Raw genomic sequence first — 15,564 nt, forward strand, 5'->3', positions numbered from 1 at the left:
TGCAACGCATTACTCATGTGTTTGTAGCGATGCTGGTGCAAACAAACCTACCACATTGCCAGTCACATAAAAGTATAGCACGTACAATTACCTAGTCCCTAATACTCATTAACGATGATAAATGACTGTTACTTGTTTTTGTTTACTTGTGTACTTATAATCATTATTTTAGAGTGTACTCTTTCTACTTATTAAAAAAAATTGCTATAAAACAATATGCCAAGTTATGCTGGCAGCAGCTTTCATACATCTCATGTTTACTGCGTCTCTTGATTGCATCATTTCTCTTGTGCTGGATTTAATCTCCTGTCGTTTTATACAGTAACATGCTGTACAGGCTTGCATCCTAGGAGCAATAGGCTAGGTGTGTGGTAGGCCATACCATCAAGGTTTGTGTACGTGTACCCTAGGATATTCCCACACCACGAAATTGCCTAATGGCTCATTTCTCAGACCATATCCCCATTGCTAAGTGGTGCGTGACTATAGTCCTATTTCTAAATAATCCATTTATGTTTAACGGATCATTTCATGGAATAACCTCAAAAAACTAAACATCTTTAAGGTTGGGAAAATAAGTTCATATAGACAGAGCAAGAACTAAAGAAAAATAGTTTAAGAATAAAGACAATCCTCAATTATGCATTTTATGAATGAACCACGCTATCACCTTGTTTTCTTCCGTATATTGTCTAAAACTTCCTTTTTTCTAATGGTAGAAATGGTTAAGAGAGATGAGTTTGAAAATGGTAAATGAAGTTCGGAGCTTATCGATAGGTATCAATAGGTTCAATAACTGATTCTACTTTTCATGACCTAAAGGTCATTATAGATGTTTAGGGACATAATGCTTGTGGCCTGCTCTTATCACTGGATTAATCTCCTCCAATGCCAGCTTCCAATGGTAAAATGCTTCTTTTGATTTAAAATTATTAAATAATAAACAATATAATAAGTTCCTCAACCAATCAAAATATATGTCCAGGTTCTCCTCACAAGTAAAAGGTTAGGTGCTGTGGATGCAAACAATAATTATTATTACCATTATTATTATAGTGATCATAATAATCTCGTATTCATAATTCTTTGTTCCTTAAAACTATTCCATATTTATTTTCTTATTTACACTATTCAATATGTATAAAAGAAATCATTCTCCAAGTAATACTGCCCTATTTTACAAGTAAGGCAATTCAGAAAAAAAAAAGTTTAAGTAACTTGTCCCCAGTCATAGACACTAGAGATAAAATTATGTGCAAGACAGACATGTTTCCTCCTCTCCTGAAACTCTAGTCTAATGAGAACATTAAGAGAAGTTTTGGGCAACTATAACATGGTAAATGTTGAGGTAGAGGGGTACAAGTCACAACTACAATGTTAGGGGCACAGAAAACAGACTTGGGGGAAGGAGCACAGTCAGGGAAGTTTCTTGAGTCAAGTCTCATTTCAGACTTCACTATGTTGGCTCTGAGAAGAACATTAGTTTCTAAATTAACTTATTCTTAGAATCTACCAAGCTGATTTTGGACTCGATATAATAGCAAAACTTTAAAAGTCAGTACCATGTAATGAACTCTACCTATAAGCCAATGTTTCTCACACGGTGCTTCCTGTACCAACTGCATCAGTTACCTGCGCTGTGCTGTTTAAAACTACAGAATGGCGGGAAGGGGACGGGGATTACCGTAGATTTACATTTCCTAAATTTCTTCAGGGTGAGGCCCAGGAAAACTGCTGTTTTAAGTATGACCACGTTAGGGATTTTGAAGTCAAATAGTAAAATAAAGGGGTATCTTGGGTGGTGGCTCCAAATGGTTCCCACTTCAATAAGGCCTTTTTTTTTTCTTTTAATGAGGGTGTTGGAGAGAGTGTGCATTTGGAGAAAATCGTCAATGATATAGTTGGGATAAGAGTGCTTACGTGGCAGACTGTCAGACCCCCACTCCTTATCTGCAAGGTGAGTAGCTGCTTGATAAATGTTGACTTGCTGAACAGAGGGACACAGACATCCCCTCCAATCTGGTCTCTTCGCTTTCTGCCCCAGACTTCCAGTGCCCAGCCAGCAGCACTATGGTGGAGTGGCTCAAGTGTGTGGCCTTGGGAGAAACACTGAATTCAAACCCCAGATCGTCCACAGTTGAGACCACCAAGTTCCTCAATCCGCATGTATAAAGCAGGAATAGAAGTACGTCTCTGCGTTGTTGGAAGTCTCAAATGACTTAACAGGTTACCTATTATAAATAGGAATCAATTAAATACATTATAAATGCAATGGTTAGACCCGAGCCTAACACATAAGCGAGTTCCATAAATGCTCATTCAAACCCAGGAAGTACACTAGCCTCCTTGACGTCTGTGAGACGTAGGTTCCCTTAACAGGTCAGAACCTCAGTGCAATTATTGGTACAAAAAAACAAAAACAAACAATAAATGAACAAAGAGAAAACGAGGTGACCCAGGACAGAAGGGCCGCGGGGGACCGAGTGGCAGGGTCGTGGATTCCGGAAGGGTACCAAAGGGGTCTCTCCCCGCCCGGCTTGCGGCACGTGGTCGGTAAGGGCGGGAGCTTCGCGACAGCGGGGGATGGGAGCGGCAAGAGACAACTCGAAAGGGGTCCGGGCGGCCAAGGCTTCGGTTGGGGAGGCGCCGACTGCGCAGGCTCAGGATAGGCGCAACCACTGTGCGAAGATCTGAAGGAGGGAGCGTTCACCCACTCCAAGTTCCTTTTATGTACTTGAGCGAGACCCTTCCCTTGTTTCTCACTTTACGACTGTATTCTCCCCCACCCTCTGAAAGTTGCTCACCAACAGGACTTTTATCCAAAGACTGAAGAGCGTTCTTTCCCTAGTTTTGCCCCTTCCTCCCCGCCGCGGAAGACACAGTGGACACGTCCCACCTCCCCTCGGCGTCCGGAGGTGGTTTGACTTACCCCTCCCCCGCCCCAGTGTCGCGAGTTGGCGCCGCTGCCACCCCCTGCTCCGCGCTCTCGGCCCTTCGGCCGGGCGGTACCGAGCCCTCGTGGCGCCCCCTTGTCTCCTCCCTCCGGCCTGCCCTTCCCCGCGGGACTGCCAGCCCCCACCTTCGCCCCAGTCCTTTTTTTCTCCCCGCCGACTCGCGGCGGCAGCAGCAGGAGGAGCCGGAGCCCGGAGGCGGCGGTGGCCCGGGAGCCCATGGCGTACAGTCAGGGAGGCGGCAAGAAGAAAGTCTGCTACTACTACGATGGTGAGAGGCCGGGTGGGCGGGCAGGGCTGGGGCGCCAGGCCTGGAGCCGCGCCGGGCGCTCAGGCCGCCGTCGCGAGTGGGCGCCAGTGCTGAGGGGTGGGAAGGAGGAGGGACCGATGTTTCGCCGCATCTTAACCCGTTGCCGACCCGACGCTGGGAGTGGGGGCCCCTCCGCCGCCGGCGGCCCCCGGGGTCTCCGCGGCGGCAGCCGGGTGGACGCCCCACTTGCACCTCCTGCCCCTCTCCAGCAGTGCAGCCCGCCGCCTCTGCGTCGGCCTAGCCCGGCTTCGTGGTGGTAGCGAAGGGGACCGCCCTCCCTGGCGCCTCTCACTCCCGCCACTCTCGGGAGAGGACATCAGGGGGTGCCCTGCTGCGGCCTCCTGCACCCGACCCCTCCCCCCAGCTCGAAATACCTACCCCGGCCCGGGCTCCGCACAAAGCCCGGCGGCCGCGGGAGCTCCGCCTCTTCAGTCCCCTGTGCTCCCCCCCCCATCCGCGCTGGTTGCTCCCTCCCGCAACCCCCCCGAGTCTGCTAGCCCTGGTGCCTTCTGCTTTCTCCGCCCGCAGCCGCACCCCGCACCCCTCGACCCGGGTCAGTGCTGCAAAGTAGTTACTGAAGGAGGTGGCCCACGTCCGGCTGACGACCCCCACTGGTGTTTCTGCATGGGCTCCATCCCTCTCCTTTGTTCGCCGGGTTCTTTGAGCGCCACTTTCTCAGCATTCAAATGAAAAGGCTTCACTTCCTCACTAAAAATTAGGGTTTTCGAGTTTGAGGCAGTCTACGCGGGACAGAGGACGTCGGTAGGGAAAGGTGGAGCTGTTTCTGCTTGTTTTGTTGCTCAGACTCGATGGGTCTTGGCTTGCCTCGGAGAGGTGGTTACCACCCACTTCTTTGTTACTCTTTGTTCGATCAGGAGCTACCACCCTGCTTTGGAGGTTTAGGAGAGCGTTGGCATCTTGCTTTGAAAACTGTTTCTAGGTGGTGGCAGTCCTGGTGTAGGAAAACTTTGAATAGTGCAGAAGTGCTAAATGATCAGGTAAGCTTGAGCTCACGGTACATATAGTGAGTAATAAAAGTCATTTTAATTTTAGGGGTGTTTCTAATTTGGAGTTGGAACAGTACCATTAAATCTCTCGGAATCCCGTTTCCTGAGCCAGCCTAAATGAGACTAAATAGAGTACTCACCTGTTTTACAGATTTCAAAAAGAGATCAACATGGTAAAATAGTTCTTAGTAGGTTACTCTCTAGAGAAGGAATTCTAAAATTTAACAAAGCTAGGCTTAACGACCTGAAAGTCCTGTCTAATTTGTCTGAAGCAATACAAAATTTGGAAGCTGTTTCCTACATTAGGTGTATTATAAATCACAACATCTTAGAGAGGTGGGAAGACCTTAGAGGACTAAGTCAGAATAAATTTGACTTTAATTTAAAAATGGCCATACTATATCAGTTCAGTTAGCTAGGATGAATCTTTTAATGCCTGTTTTTTAAATAAAATAACCACCTGTGTCATTTATGGAAAAATATAAAATCTTAACAGAAATCCAAATTATCTTGATTTTTTTGGAAGCTAGTACAAAATAGTAACGGCCATGTTTTAAAAATATTTTTTGAGAGGATCCCATTTATGTGTAATACAGATTGGTTTGAATTATGCCATCGGGGAGTAGTGGAAAATGGGATTACATTTTAACATTAACTGTTAAAAAGTTTCTTATAATTCATTCTTTAATACTTCGTGCATATTTTGGGTCACTTGTAAAACACTGGCCTTTGAATTCCTTGATCAAATTGGAAAGTAAGTAATCAGATGTGTAAGTTAATTTTTAAAACTTGTTTCAAAGATTTAGAGATTGGTTCTTGTTGGAGCTTGGGGTAAAGGAGAAAGTTATAAAAAGGTTGGGGTAACTAGTGCTAAGACTCTTCCTGAAGCTGTTAGTTGCTGTTGACTGTGATAGGCTCTGATGAAGTAAGCTGTTTGTAACTTCTTGTCACCAAACTTGAACTGTAGAACCAGGAGATGCACTTACATAGCAGTTAAGTGTACAGCTGCCCGTTTCTGGACACATTTATGATGAGCCTTTGTTGAGGGAATGGGAGCAAGCACTGGTACCAAGGGCAGGATGCAGGATTGATAGGTAGAGTGGAAATAATTCAAGTCTGGTGATTGTGATTTAATACTTTATTGTAGACCATTCAACTGCTTTACCTGATGGCCAACAACAGGTGTATAACTGAATGTTAGGAAATTTATGATTAGGTTTACTGTCTTTAGTCTATGGTTCTTCCTTGGCTCATTTGTGGAATGGAATTTGCAGTCGCTTATATTTGGAATATTTGGGTTGTTGGGAGGACTAGTAAAATATTTTGCAGAGATTATTAAATTGAATAGGTATCATGCTAATTATTTGTATGTGATAGTATGCTAAGCTCTGCACATTTAATTCCGAAAGTTTACATTTTTATTACCAAAACAACTATTTCGTCAACTTATGTATAAAGGTAGCAGTAGTGGTATCTTTCTTTTTTTAATTGTGAAGAAAGAGGATGCAAGTAAAGCAGCTTCTGCACCAGAGAATTCTGTGACTCGAAGGTATATAACATGAATTAGGTTGGGAGTGCGCAGTATCAGTAGTAATAGGGCCCAAATAATTTGCTAGGCTAAATTAACTAGTTTCAATTTGTTGGTAAAGGAAGTAGAAGGAAGAAAAATAAAAAGGAGCGGAGTAGTAAATTCTATAATCATAGGAATACTACCTTTAGGCTTAATGGAAGGACCATTAGGCACACTTTAGCTGACACAGAGAAAATGTCTCATAAGTGAAAGGGACGTCTAAAGACACATTTTTTTCTGTACACTTTACAGTCTTCAGTATTGGACCCTTTAGATCACTGGAATGCTAGTTCCAAGTGAACCGCCAGGCATTGATGAATGAGGTATCCTTAAACCTTCGAAAAGTAAGAGAAGTTCTTATTTGTCTTACTATAGCTATTGATTCATGCCTCCCAAGTTTCCAAAAACATACTTCTAAAACTTGGTCATCTTGTTGTATATACTGCAACATTATTAATCTGTAAAATGATGTAGCTAGTTAGTCACTGAGATCCCTTCTGGCTTTAAAATGGTATGATTTCTGTGCTTAAATGTAATTGGCAAACCAGGCTGTGTTTGGCCATGATGACAATACTCATGTTTTTAATTCTTTATCTAGAAATGATAACTATTCTTTGTTTTCACTTGAACTTGAAGCCAATTACATTTAGTGACTGTATTCAATATAATAGGGCTTTGTTTACAGTTGACCATTGACAACGTGGGTTTGAAATACATGGATCAACTTATACACAGATTTTTTTTCAATAAATATATAATCAACACTCCATATCTTTGGTTTGGCATCTGTGGACTCAACCAATTACAGATGCGAAGAACCTACACTGTATGTATTGTTCTGTGCCATTTTACATAAGGAACTTGAGCACCTGGAGGTTGTTTGTATCTGTAGGAAGTGGGGTCAGGGGAGAATGGCTTGGAACCAATAGCCTGCAGATACTGAGGGAGAACTAAAGTTATATGTGGATTTTCAGTTGCACAGGGGTCGGTGTCCCTAACCTCTACATTAATCAAGGGCCAGCTGTATACATAATTTATATAATTCTATGCATATTGCTCTCTGCTAAATTTTTTATTCCTCTGATAGGGTGCTTGGAGACAAGTGGTTCAGAGAAAAGCACTCAACAGTATACGGAGACAGAATATAAAAGTTCATACCTTCCAGTTTATTCCTAGTTTTCTCTGGCAGATTATAAGAATTCTACTTGGCAGTCAGCTAGTGACAAATTTTAATAGACTTTTATTTCTTAGACTTTTCATTATTGGTGCCAGTTTCTTTTGCTAGATACCTTTAATACAACTGTTTGGGTTCTTCGCTGTACCATGTTTGGCCAAAAATAAGACTTAGCTGGACAATCAGGTCTAATTCGTCTTTTGGAGCAAAAATTAATATAAGACACAGGCTTATTTTACTATAAGACTGGGTCTGTAATATAATATAATACCACGTCTTATATTAATTTTTGCTCCAAAAAGATGCATTAGAGCTGATTGTCCATCCGGTGAGGTCTTATTTTCAGGGAAATAGTAGTATAAATATTATCCTTAAATAGGTAATCATTTCTTTGGGGGCAAATCAGAGTACTGAGTGAATTGCAGCAGCAGTTCGTAAATACCAATGGTCTTAATTATACATAATTATTTAAACATAGTAGAACATAACTCTTAAAATAGGACTTGAGTTGGTTAGAGCGCCAGCTCTTAACAAGGTTGCCAGTTCAATTCCCGCATGGGATGGTGGGCTGTGCCCTCTGCAACTAAGATTGAAAATGGCGACTGCATTTGGAGCTGAGCTGTGCCCTCCACAACTAGATTGAAGGACAATGACTTGGAGCTGATGGGCCCTGGAAAAAACACAGTTCCCCAATATTCCCCAATTAAAAAACAAATTCTTTAAAAAAAAAAAAAAGACTTGAGGTTTTCCTATATGTGGGTCCTCTTCCCCTAGATATTCTTTATCTCTCACTTCCTTCAAATTTCATCGTATCAGAGAGGCTTTTCCACTATTACCTTAATCCCCATGACTGCTTTTCTCCCTATCACTTGTACCACCTAACTTTTGTTTCTTCCCACTAGACTATAAGCTTCATGAGGTCAGAGAGTTTGTTTTGCTTATGTCTGTACCTCCACCAATCTAAATTTTAAAAGGTTAAAAGGTTTTTGAATTGTTGATGAATAAATGATTAATACCTTATATCTTTATAGAGAGAGCATTTTCATTTAACATTCTTTCTAATTCTTAACAATCACTGAATTACAGACAGAATTAGAGACATTTTGTCTATTTTACAATAAAAATAGATTGATATCCTGTGCTCTCCTTAGTCCACCCCTTATGCTTTTCCACATTGACTAGTTTTAATATCCAAGGAGAGGTCAACACCTGATACCTAAAGATGCCCCCTACCCCCACCCCAGTGACGTAAGAGTGGGATCTATTTTTCACTGCTACAAAAAAAATTTATTAGTACTTCTTTCCCTTAACAAAAACTTTAAATGCTCCTAATGACAGATCCTTAAAGGCAGCAGTTGGAAATGGGAGGAGGTAGCAATCAACAATACTGAAACTGGATGAAGCCAGATATAAAAGTTGAAGTATAATGATGTTTGTACTGGTTAAAAAGTCTTATACCTCTATATTTCAATAGCAGTCGGCTTATACTTTTTCATTATGCCAGTTTTGGGTTCAGAAATATCAAACAGGCTTAATGTCTCTATTATGTGTCAAGTAGATAAAAGATTATTTTAGTCTTAAGAAGGAAATAAAAACTATATTAAAAGTAAGAGAGGATACCTTTATTAGGTAATCAGACATCAGGTAAGGCCTGAAGGAAGAGAATGAGCCAACCATAAAAGAGTTTTCCTATATAAGATGTTGCAGACCACAACGGCCAGGTAGTTAGAAAGAACCCGGTGTTCTTAACCAAAGGAAGCCAAGAGGAGGACATGGGGGAACTGGGGTCTGCCGGACTAGGTAGTAAAGGGCCAGACTACACAAGACTGTGGTAAGAGATTCGGAAAGCCATTGAAGGATTTTAAGTAGAACTCTTGCAAGTGGAGAAAGGATGGTAGAGTGATACAATGTAAGACTGAGAGCAAGAATTAAATGCACATTGTCCACATAAAATGTAATGGTTGTGGGTGATAGACATGGACATATTTAATAGAGGTTTTGGAAGTAAAACCAATGAAACTTGGTGGATTGGAAATGGAGTGGGAACTGGGTAATGGTGGTGCACAATAAAGGATGGTACACAATGAAGTTGTCTGGATTGAGCACTACTAAGTGACTCACTCCTGAGAGAAGAGCATTTAGGGCAGCACTGTGCTGACTTACTGAAGTGCCCAGAACAGTGCCTGGCCCATGGTAGGCTCTTGATTTGTTAAATGAATGAATGAACTTGAGAAGTGCTGATGTTTAAAGGTTGTCGGAGTGACTGGTTAGGAGTAGAATTCAGGAAAGTGGTACTGTGGAAGTCAAAACTCAGTGTTTCAAGTAGAAGAGTGGCCAGTTTGTTAAAGCTGCTGCTAGTGGACTAGTCTGTGGAAGACAAAAATAATACAATAGCTTTCTTTTTTTCCTAACCATGTTTTAGTCAGCTTATCTTTAGCGGTAAAGGTACATTTCACACTCCTGAAATCCAAAATGATCTGAAAATTGAAAAAAAAAATTGTAACTCATTTGGAATCAAAAGCTTAACCTGAATTAATATTCATGATCTTTATTCCATTTCTTGTGAACATTCACACATTTTTGCTGGAGAAACATTAAGGTTTGATAATAGAATGCTGCCCAGACATTTCGTCTTGGTAATTCTTGCACAGAGGCAGATAGAAGTTATGTAAAAAGTAGAGTTCTTTATTTACCTTTGGTAGTGATGATAACTTAGAAATGCCTTCCTTACATTAACTTGGGTACATGTTGCTTTGTAACTCTAATGGGCTTTCCATATCTAAAAATTCATTGAGACCAGCTGCTTTCAAGGAATTGTATGTACTGCCACCATGGTAGGGCAGAGCTTTGTAGCAGATCCTTCCTTGGAAAGTAGTTTGTTTCCTGCATTTATATAGCCTCTGAATTGTGATAAATGAAGAGGAATGTCACATAGCCCCATAGCTCTGCTTTGCTACATGTCTATATTTTCTTAGTTTTGTAATTGTTAGCACCTGCCTTAAGAAAGGTGGCTTTCCTTAATGACTTTTTATATATGAATTGTTTTCAGAAGAGAGCTTGTGTTGAAAATGAGGGGTTAAGTACATTAGAGGTGTGATACCAACAAGATCAGGTAATTATATTATTAGAAACAGTATTAGGAACAGGTGAACATACTATTATCAAATATATGGAAAAGAAAAACAATTTTTTGAGTTCTCAGTTTCCACTAAACAAATAAAAAAGACACGTATTTATGCAGGATTTTGAAAAATGTTTTGACCCTGAAGGTGAGTAAATGGCATTCTTTATCCCTAACTTTTATTATATAAACCCATGTTGAAATGAATGACTTCAAGCCATTAAAATCAGCTTGGCTGTCCTAACAAAATTTTGGAATTGCTTAATTAAAGTTAGAATTAGCTAGTAATAAAAGTAATTTCTAATTTAATAAAGCTATTGTAAAAAGTGCCTGTCACAATAGAAAAATAGATATATTTAAGAGACTTCCTGAACATTTTATTACAGAAACATTGGAGTTTTACCTGAAAATACTTATTTTATTGAAATTTGTAGATGAAAATATGTGATTTTGGTGTTAATTTTAAGATCTTATGCATAAGTTTTAAGACATTGGGGTAGAAGATGTTATGAAAAGATAAGCTAGGAATTATAATTTCAGTGGTGAAGAATGAGACAAAAGATCTTACTTCCTTGAAAAATGTCGTGAGTATGTCATCAGAGCAAAACCTATTTAGGGTCCAAATTTCAGTTACCAAAATTTCCCTTATAGAGTCATATGGATGGACATAGAAAGTTTTAGCCCCCATAATACCAACTGTAAAGGATTTCTGAGGTGCCAGTGAATCGTCCAAGAGGCAATATTTGCTGCAAAATTTTAAAATCATACAAGTGAAACTCAGAATTTATTTTAAGCATCTGAATTTGCCAGCACATGCTAAAAGCAGGTATCATTTTAAGGAACAAAAACTATGTTTGTGAGTGAGTAAAGTGTTTCATTTGGGCTGATCCTAAATAAGAAATTTTGATAAGCTGTAAATCGAAAAACTTGCTTGCCTTAATAAATAAATAAACATAATGTATTAATGGAGTCATCAGCATGTAAAAGTGTGTATAAATGTATCTTGGTTTTCTAATAGTTTGAAAGTAGCAAAATCTAGTCATTTAAGATTTTAAATAAATCTTATTTAGGTTTTAAATCCCTTAATGGTGAACATACATTAATTTAGATAGTTCATGCAGATTCTCTTGTCTGTATTGTTCAGTTTGTATCTTTTCTATTTTAGGTGATATTGGAAATTATTATTATGGACAGGGCCATCCCATGAAACCTCATAGAATCCGCATGACCCATAACTTGCTGCTAAATTATGGCTTATACAGAAAAATGGAAATATACGTGAGTATACCTTTTGGTAAATACTCAGCACACTTTTTTTTTTAAAGTACTACTTTGAAACTTTATTATTTCTCTTGGTGGAGGGCATTTAGCAGATGAAAAGATCTGGAAAGAAAGCAAAGTGTGGGGGCTGTAGCCTCTTTTTTCTCTCTTCTTTCAACTCTTTTAAAGTTTGCCCTACTCCAGGTTTTTATATTTCTAGAGAACAACTCTATTTAGCATATTAAATATTTTTGTTACAATAATTATTGACGTGTATATGCTTACAAAGAGATGATTTGGGACTATTACGAAAGTTAATCCTACAAATATTTATAGGCATACGGAACACTGTTGGTGGGCAAACAACACAAAACAATGAAAACTGCCTTAACATACAACTGCCTTAAATGGTTTTGTAGATAAAGATGGGAGTACATATAAACAGATACAAGACACAACAATTCTTATCTATTTGGAGAGAAAAGAAAGACTTGAAGTAGTTGGTATATATGTGAGTTATTTTCTTTAGATACAGACATTCAGAAAAGAGGTGGAGTTGGATAGGATTTTTAAGCAGAAAACCTTTTGGAAGAAGTGTGTCATAAACAAAATGGAGCTCATAAACGAAATGGAACTCTTCAAACAAGGATGATTAGGATAGACAAAGGAAAAGAGATTGTGAACAAAGACTTAAAATGGAGAATGAGTCTCATTCTGGGAGGTCATCGAAATCAATGAATATAGAGCAGGTTTATGATAGAAAAAGAGAAAGTCAAGTTTATGAACATGTATTTTATTTGTATTTCCACAAAAATAAAAGGAGTGATTAATTCATATTTGGTGTTAGACTTGTCTAATGCTTTTTAAAGAGTATAAATTAGCTTTGGAATTAGTGATTGTTTACTAAAATACACATGTATACATTTGGATTAGTTTTGTCTCAAAACTAATGTAATTTAGTTTTTACATTACAAAAAATGTAATTTTTGTCTCTTGTTCTGGAAGACCTACTTTTGAAAGGACTCTTAGTGGAAATTGTTTACTTTGTACTTGATAACTCTGATATAATCAGTTGTAATTCCACAATTCTGACATTTATTTTTCTTCACAGAGGCCCCATAAAGCCACTGCTGAAGAAATGACAAAATACCACAGTGATGAGTACATCAAATTTTTACGTTCAATAAGACCAGATAACATGTCTGAGTATAGTAAGCAGATGCAGAGATGTACGTTTCTATGTTAAATGTATATTGCGTGTGTGTGTGTGTGTGTATGTAATTTGTACTGATAAGTATAAATAAGTATTTTTGGAAGCTTATAATTCGAGTTATCCAAATCTAGGTATTTTTTCTGATCTAAAATAAAATAGTTTTAATTATTTATTGACTTGAAAAGACAATGTACAAATGCTACAGCTATAATACTTTTAAAAAACAACCTACTGAAGTCTCGGTCTGCCAAACTGCCAAGGAGCTGTTTGGATGTTCCCCTGTTCTTTATTTTGATCCCAAGTTAACTTTGGAATAATGGATATTAGTAGGGAGACTTCACTCCCCTGCTTTTAAAAAAAATAATTATACGTTAATTGGCCTTGGCCTGGTGTATATTCCCCTTGTCCTCTATTTGTATGCTTTAGTTAATCTGGACTATAATACATGTACTCTGCTGCTTCCCTTTATTGTAATATTAATGAAGCTTTTCATTTTTTTCTATATAATGTTCTCCCTTATTACAGATTAGTTGGCTTGAAGGTGGAATAGACAATGTCATCCTAAAATAATTGGAACTGTCTTTTAAAGTTTGATATTGAATTTCATTCTCATCAGTGTTTTTATTGATGAACTTCAGTGGTAATTTTTTTTAAAGAACAGTTTCAATAATACTAAATTAAGTGTAGTTGCTAGAAGTTTCATATTCATAGAACTCCATATACGTTGCTACCATATGTTATTTCATTCTATTCAACAGAATGCTATAATAAAATCTGTTTTTAACATTCAAGTCAGGCGTAGATTAAGGAGTCATGGGTAGATCTAGGGCAAATTAATTAAAAGATTGATTTAAAGTTTACATAATACTTAGTTCTATAAGTTTATGAACATATCTGAGAACCTAAAACGTATTCATTATAGTGCTAATAAATTAAAGGTGTATGAAGCTATTATAAAATAATGACTCTTATTGAACAGGTTATAATTTTTGGGGTGGGGAGACACTAAGAATGAGTTACGTGTATACATCTAAGTCCCTTTCATTCTCTCACTACTAAGGAACTAGATATGTTGTGATGTGTCATGTGTCTATGTTTTGTTTCCTTGTACCTTAAGTACCCCTTCCTTCTATATAGTGGCTGTCATGAATCTAGTTAATACTTAAACGTGTTTCAAGATCAAGGTTAGCCATGGGCATAGGCAACCAGCTATTGTATCTTTTTAGTACTCACTAAAATACATTTCAAGGTTATGGATGTTCTGTGTACTTAAGGCATTTTTTTAAAAGTAAGTCATAAAACAAATGAACTTATTTATACTTTTTAAAATATTGATTAATTTATTGTCATGTATTTGAGAAATGCCTAGAAATTTAAGTCCATGTTTTAATGTAATAAAGGTAAATACTGTTTATTTTTATAGTTATTGATTTCTTATTAATAGAGCAGAGATAGTGCACAGGTAATCCTAGTAAGATTTGATGGTGGTGTTTCACATTCTTTAATGACCTTGGATAAAATGATAGATCATATTTTTAAATTGTAAACTTTAGATTGCTTCTATGATGTGTATGTTTTATGGTTATACCAAACAAAAAGTTACTGTAGGAAGTGTTTTTTGTAAGAAAAAGCTATTATTAATTCACAGAATATGTTGAAATTAATGAAATTCATCTTTCATAGTTAATGTTGGAGAAGATTGTCCAGTGTTTGATGGACTCTTTGAGTTTTGTCAGCTCTCAACTGGTGGCTCAGTTGGTAAGTGTCCTGATTCAATCAGACTTAAAAGTTGATTGAAACTTGGCATGGGCCTTTTAGAGGTTATTCCTTTAAAGCAAAAATGTTAATGCTGGTGGATTTTGATAATAAAAAGTAGTCAGTATGTTTATAGTAGAGTACAATTGTCTTTGACTCCAACATTTTTGACTTTTAGTTTCTTCTTCCATTGTATTTTCGCTTAGAGACTTCTTTTTTCTCCCTCTCTTCTAGCAACCGTACTCATTTAATCAGATCACAGCTATAGAAAAAATACTTATCTAAAGAGAAACTGCTGTTAGAGCCCTAGAAAATGATCCTTGCCTTTTATGGCATACTTTTTTCTGAAAGGCTTTTTGTTTAGTTATACTAATCTTTTTAATTTTAAACATTTTTAAAGTCTATCCCATCCTATTTCTTAGCTGGAGCTGTGAAGTTAAACCGACAACAAACTGATATGGCTGTTAATTGGGCTGGAGGATTACATCATGCTAAGAAATCAGAAGCATCAGGATTCTGTTATGTTAATGATATTGTGCTTGCCATCCTTGAATTACTAAAGTAAGTTAACTTGTATTGGTATTTTTTCTATGAAAAAATTTTTTAATTGAAACAATAAAACCTGTGTCTTTTTAAAAAACATCAAGTTAACAGTATGTTGAAAATAGTTAATGGTGAATCTTTCATTACAAACCATTGTGGAGACAACAGGAAATTGGCCTAAGCCTTGGACTGTTAAGAATGAGAAATGCATTTAAATGCCTTTTTAAAAATAGTAGTAATAGTTTGGCAATTTAGATTTGAGTTACAGTTTCGACTAATGAAAAATGACATGAGCCTGGAAGTTAATGTTCTAATAATATTTTGTAAATTTTAACTTTTGAAAGCAAATATTGGAAACTTGGATTAAAGGAAACTTGGTTACCTATTGAATTAAATGTAGGTAGCTGCCTAGCTTCCACGTAAAATAAGTCTATCTATTCTCTAAAAATGGATATTATTGTCTCCTAAGTTGCTAAAAGAGTTAAAAGTTATCCTTGACTGCAGCTTGAGAGAGCTGTCTGTAGAGTTCACAATACTTGTGAATTTGGAGAGTTACAAAGTTAGATCTTTTTTAACCATCATCAAACTAGCAGGTCTTAGCAGATGCCACTTGATTGTTCTGAATTAGAGCTTTCTCCCCTTTGAAATGTTCTTACCTGC

At 37.9% G+C, this 15,564-nt stretch overlaps 1 protein-coding gene across 1 annotated transcript in view; it reads left to right on the forward strand.

Annotated features, from left to right (window-relative positions):
* Positions 1 to 2,721: 2,721 nt before the first annotated feature.
* HDAC2 (histone deacetylase 2) overlaps positions 2,722 to 15,564 on the forward strand; it is a 35,142-nt gene continuing 22,299 nt past the window's right edge. Inside the window, exons 1-5 of the mRNA XM_081044307.1 lie at positions 2,722 to 3,222; positions 11,299 to 11,411; positions 12,505 to 12,622; positions 14,290 to 14,364; positions 14,784 to 14,922. Coding sequence (XP_080900433.1) covers positions 3,171 to 3,222; positions 11,299 to 11,411; positions 12,505 to 12,622; positions 14,290 to 14,364; positions 14,784 to 14,922 — 497 coding nt within the window. The 5' untranslated portion in view covers positions 2,722 to 3,170. The remainder of the gene's footprint in view (positions 3,223 to 11,298; positions 11,412 to 12,504; positions 12,623 to 14,289; positions 14,365 to 14,783; positions 14,923 to 15,564) is intronic.

This window comes from Rhinolophus hipposideros (assembly GCF_964194185.1).
Source record: "Rhinolophus hipposideros genome assembly, chromosome: 3".
NCBI classification, from domain to species: Eukaryota; Metazoa; Chordata; class Mammalia; order Chiroptera; family Rhinolophidae; genus Rhinolophus; species Rhinolophus hipposideros.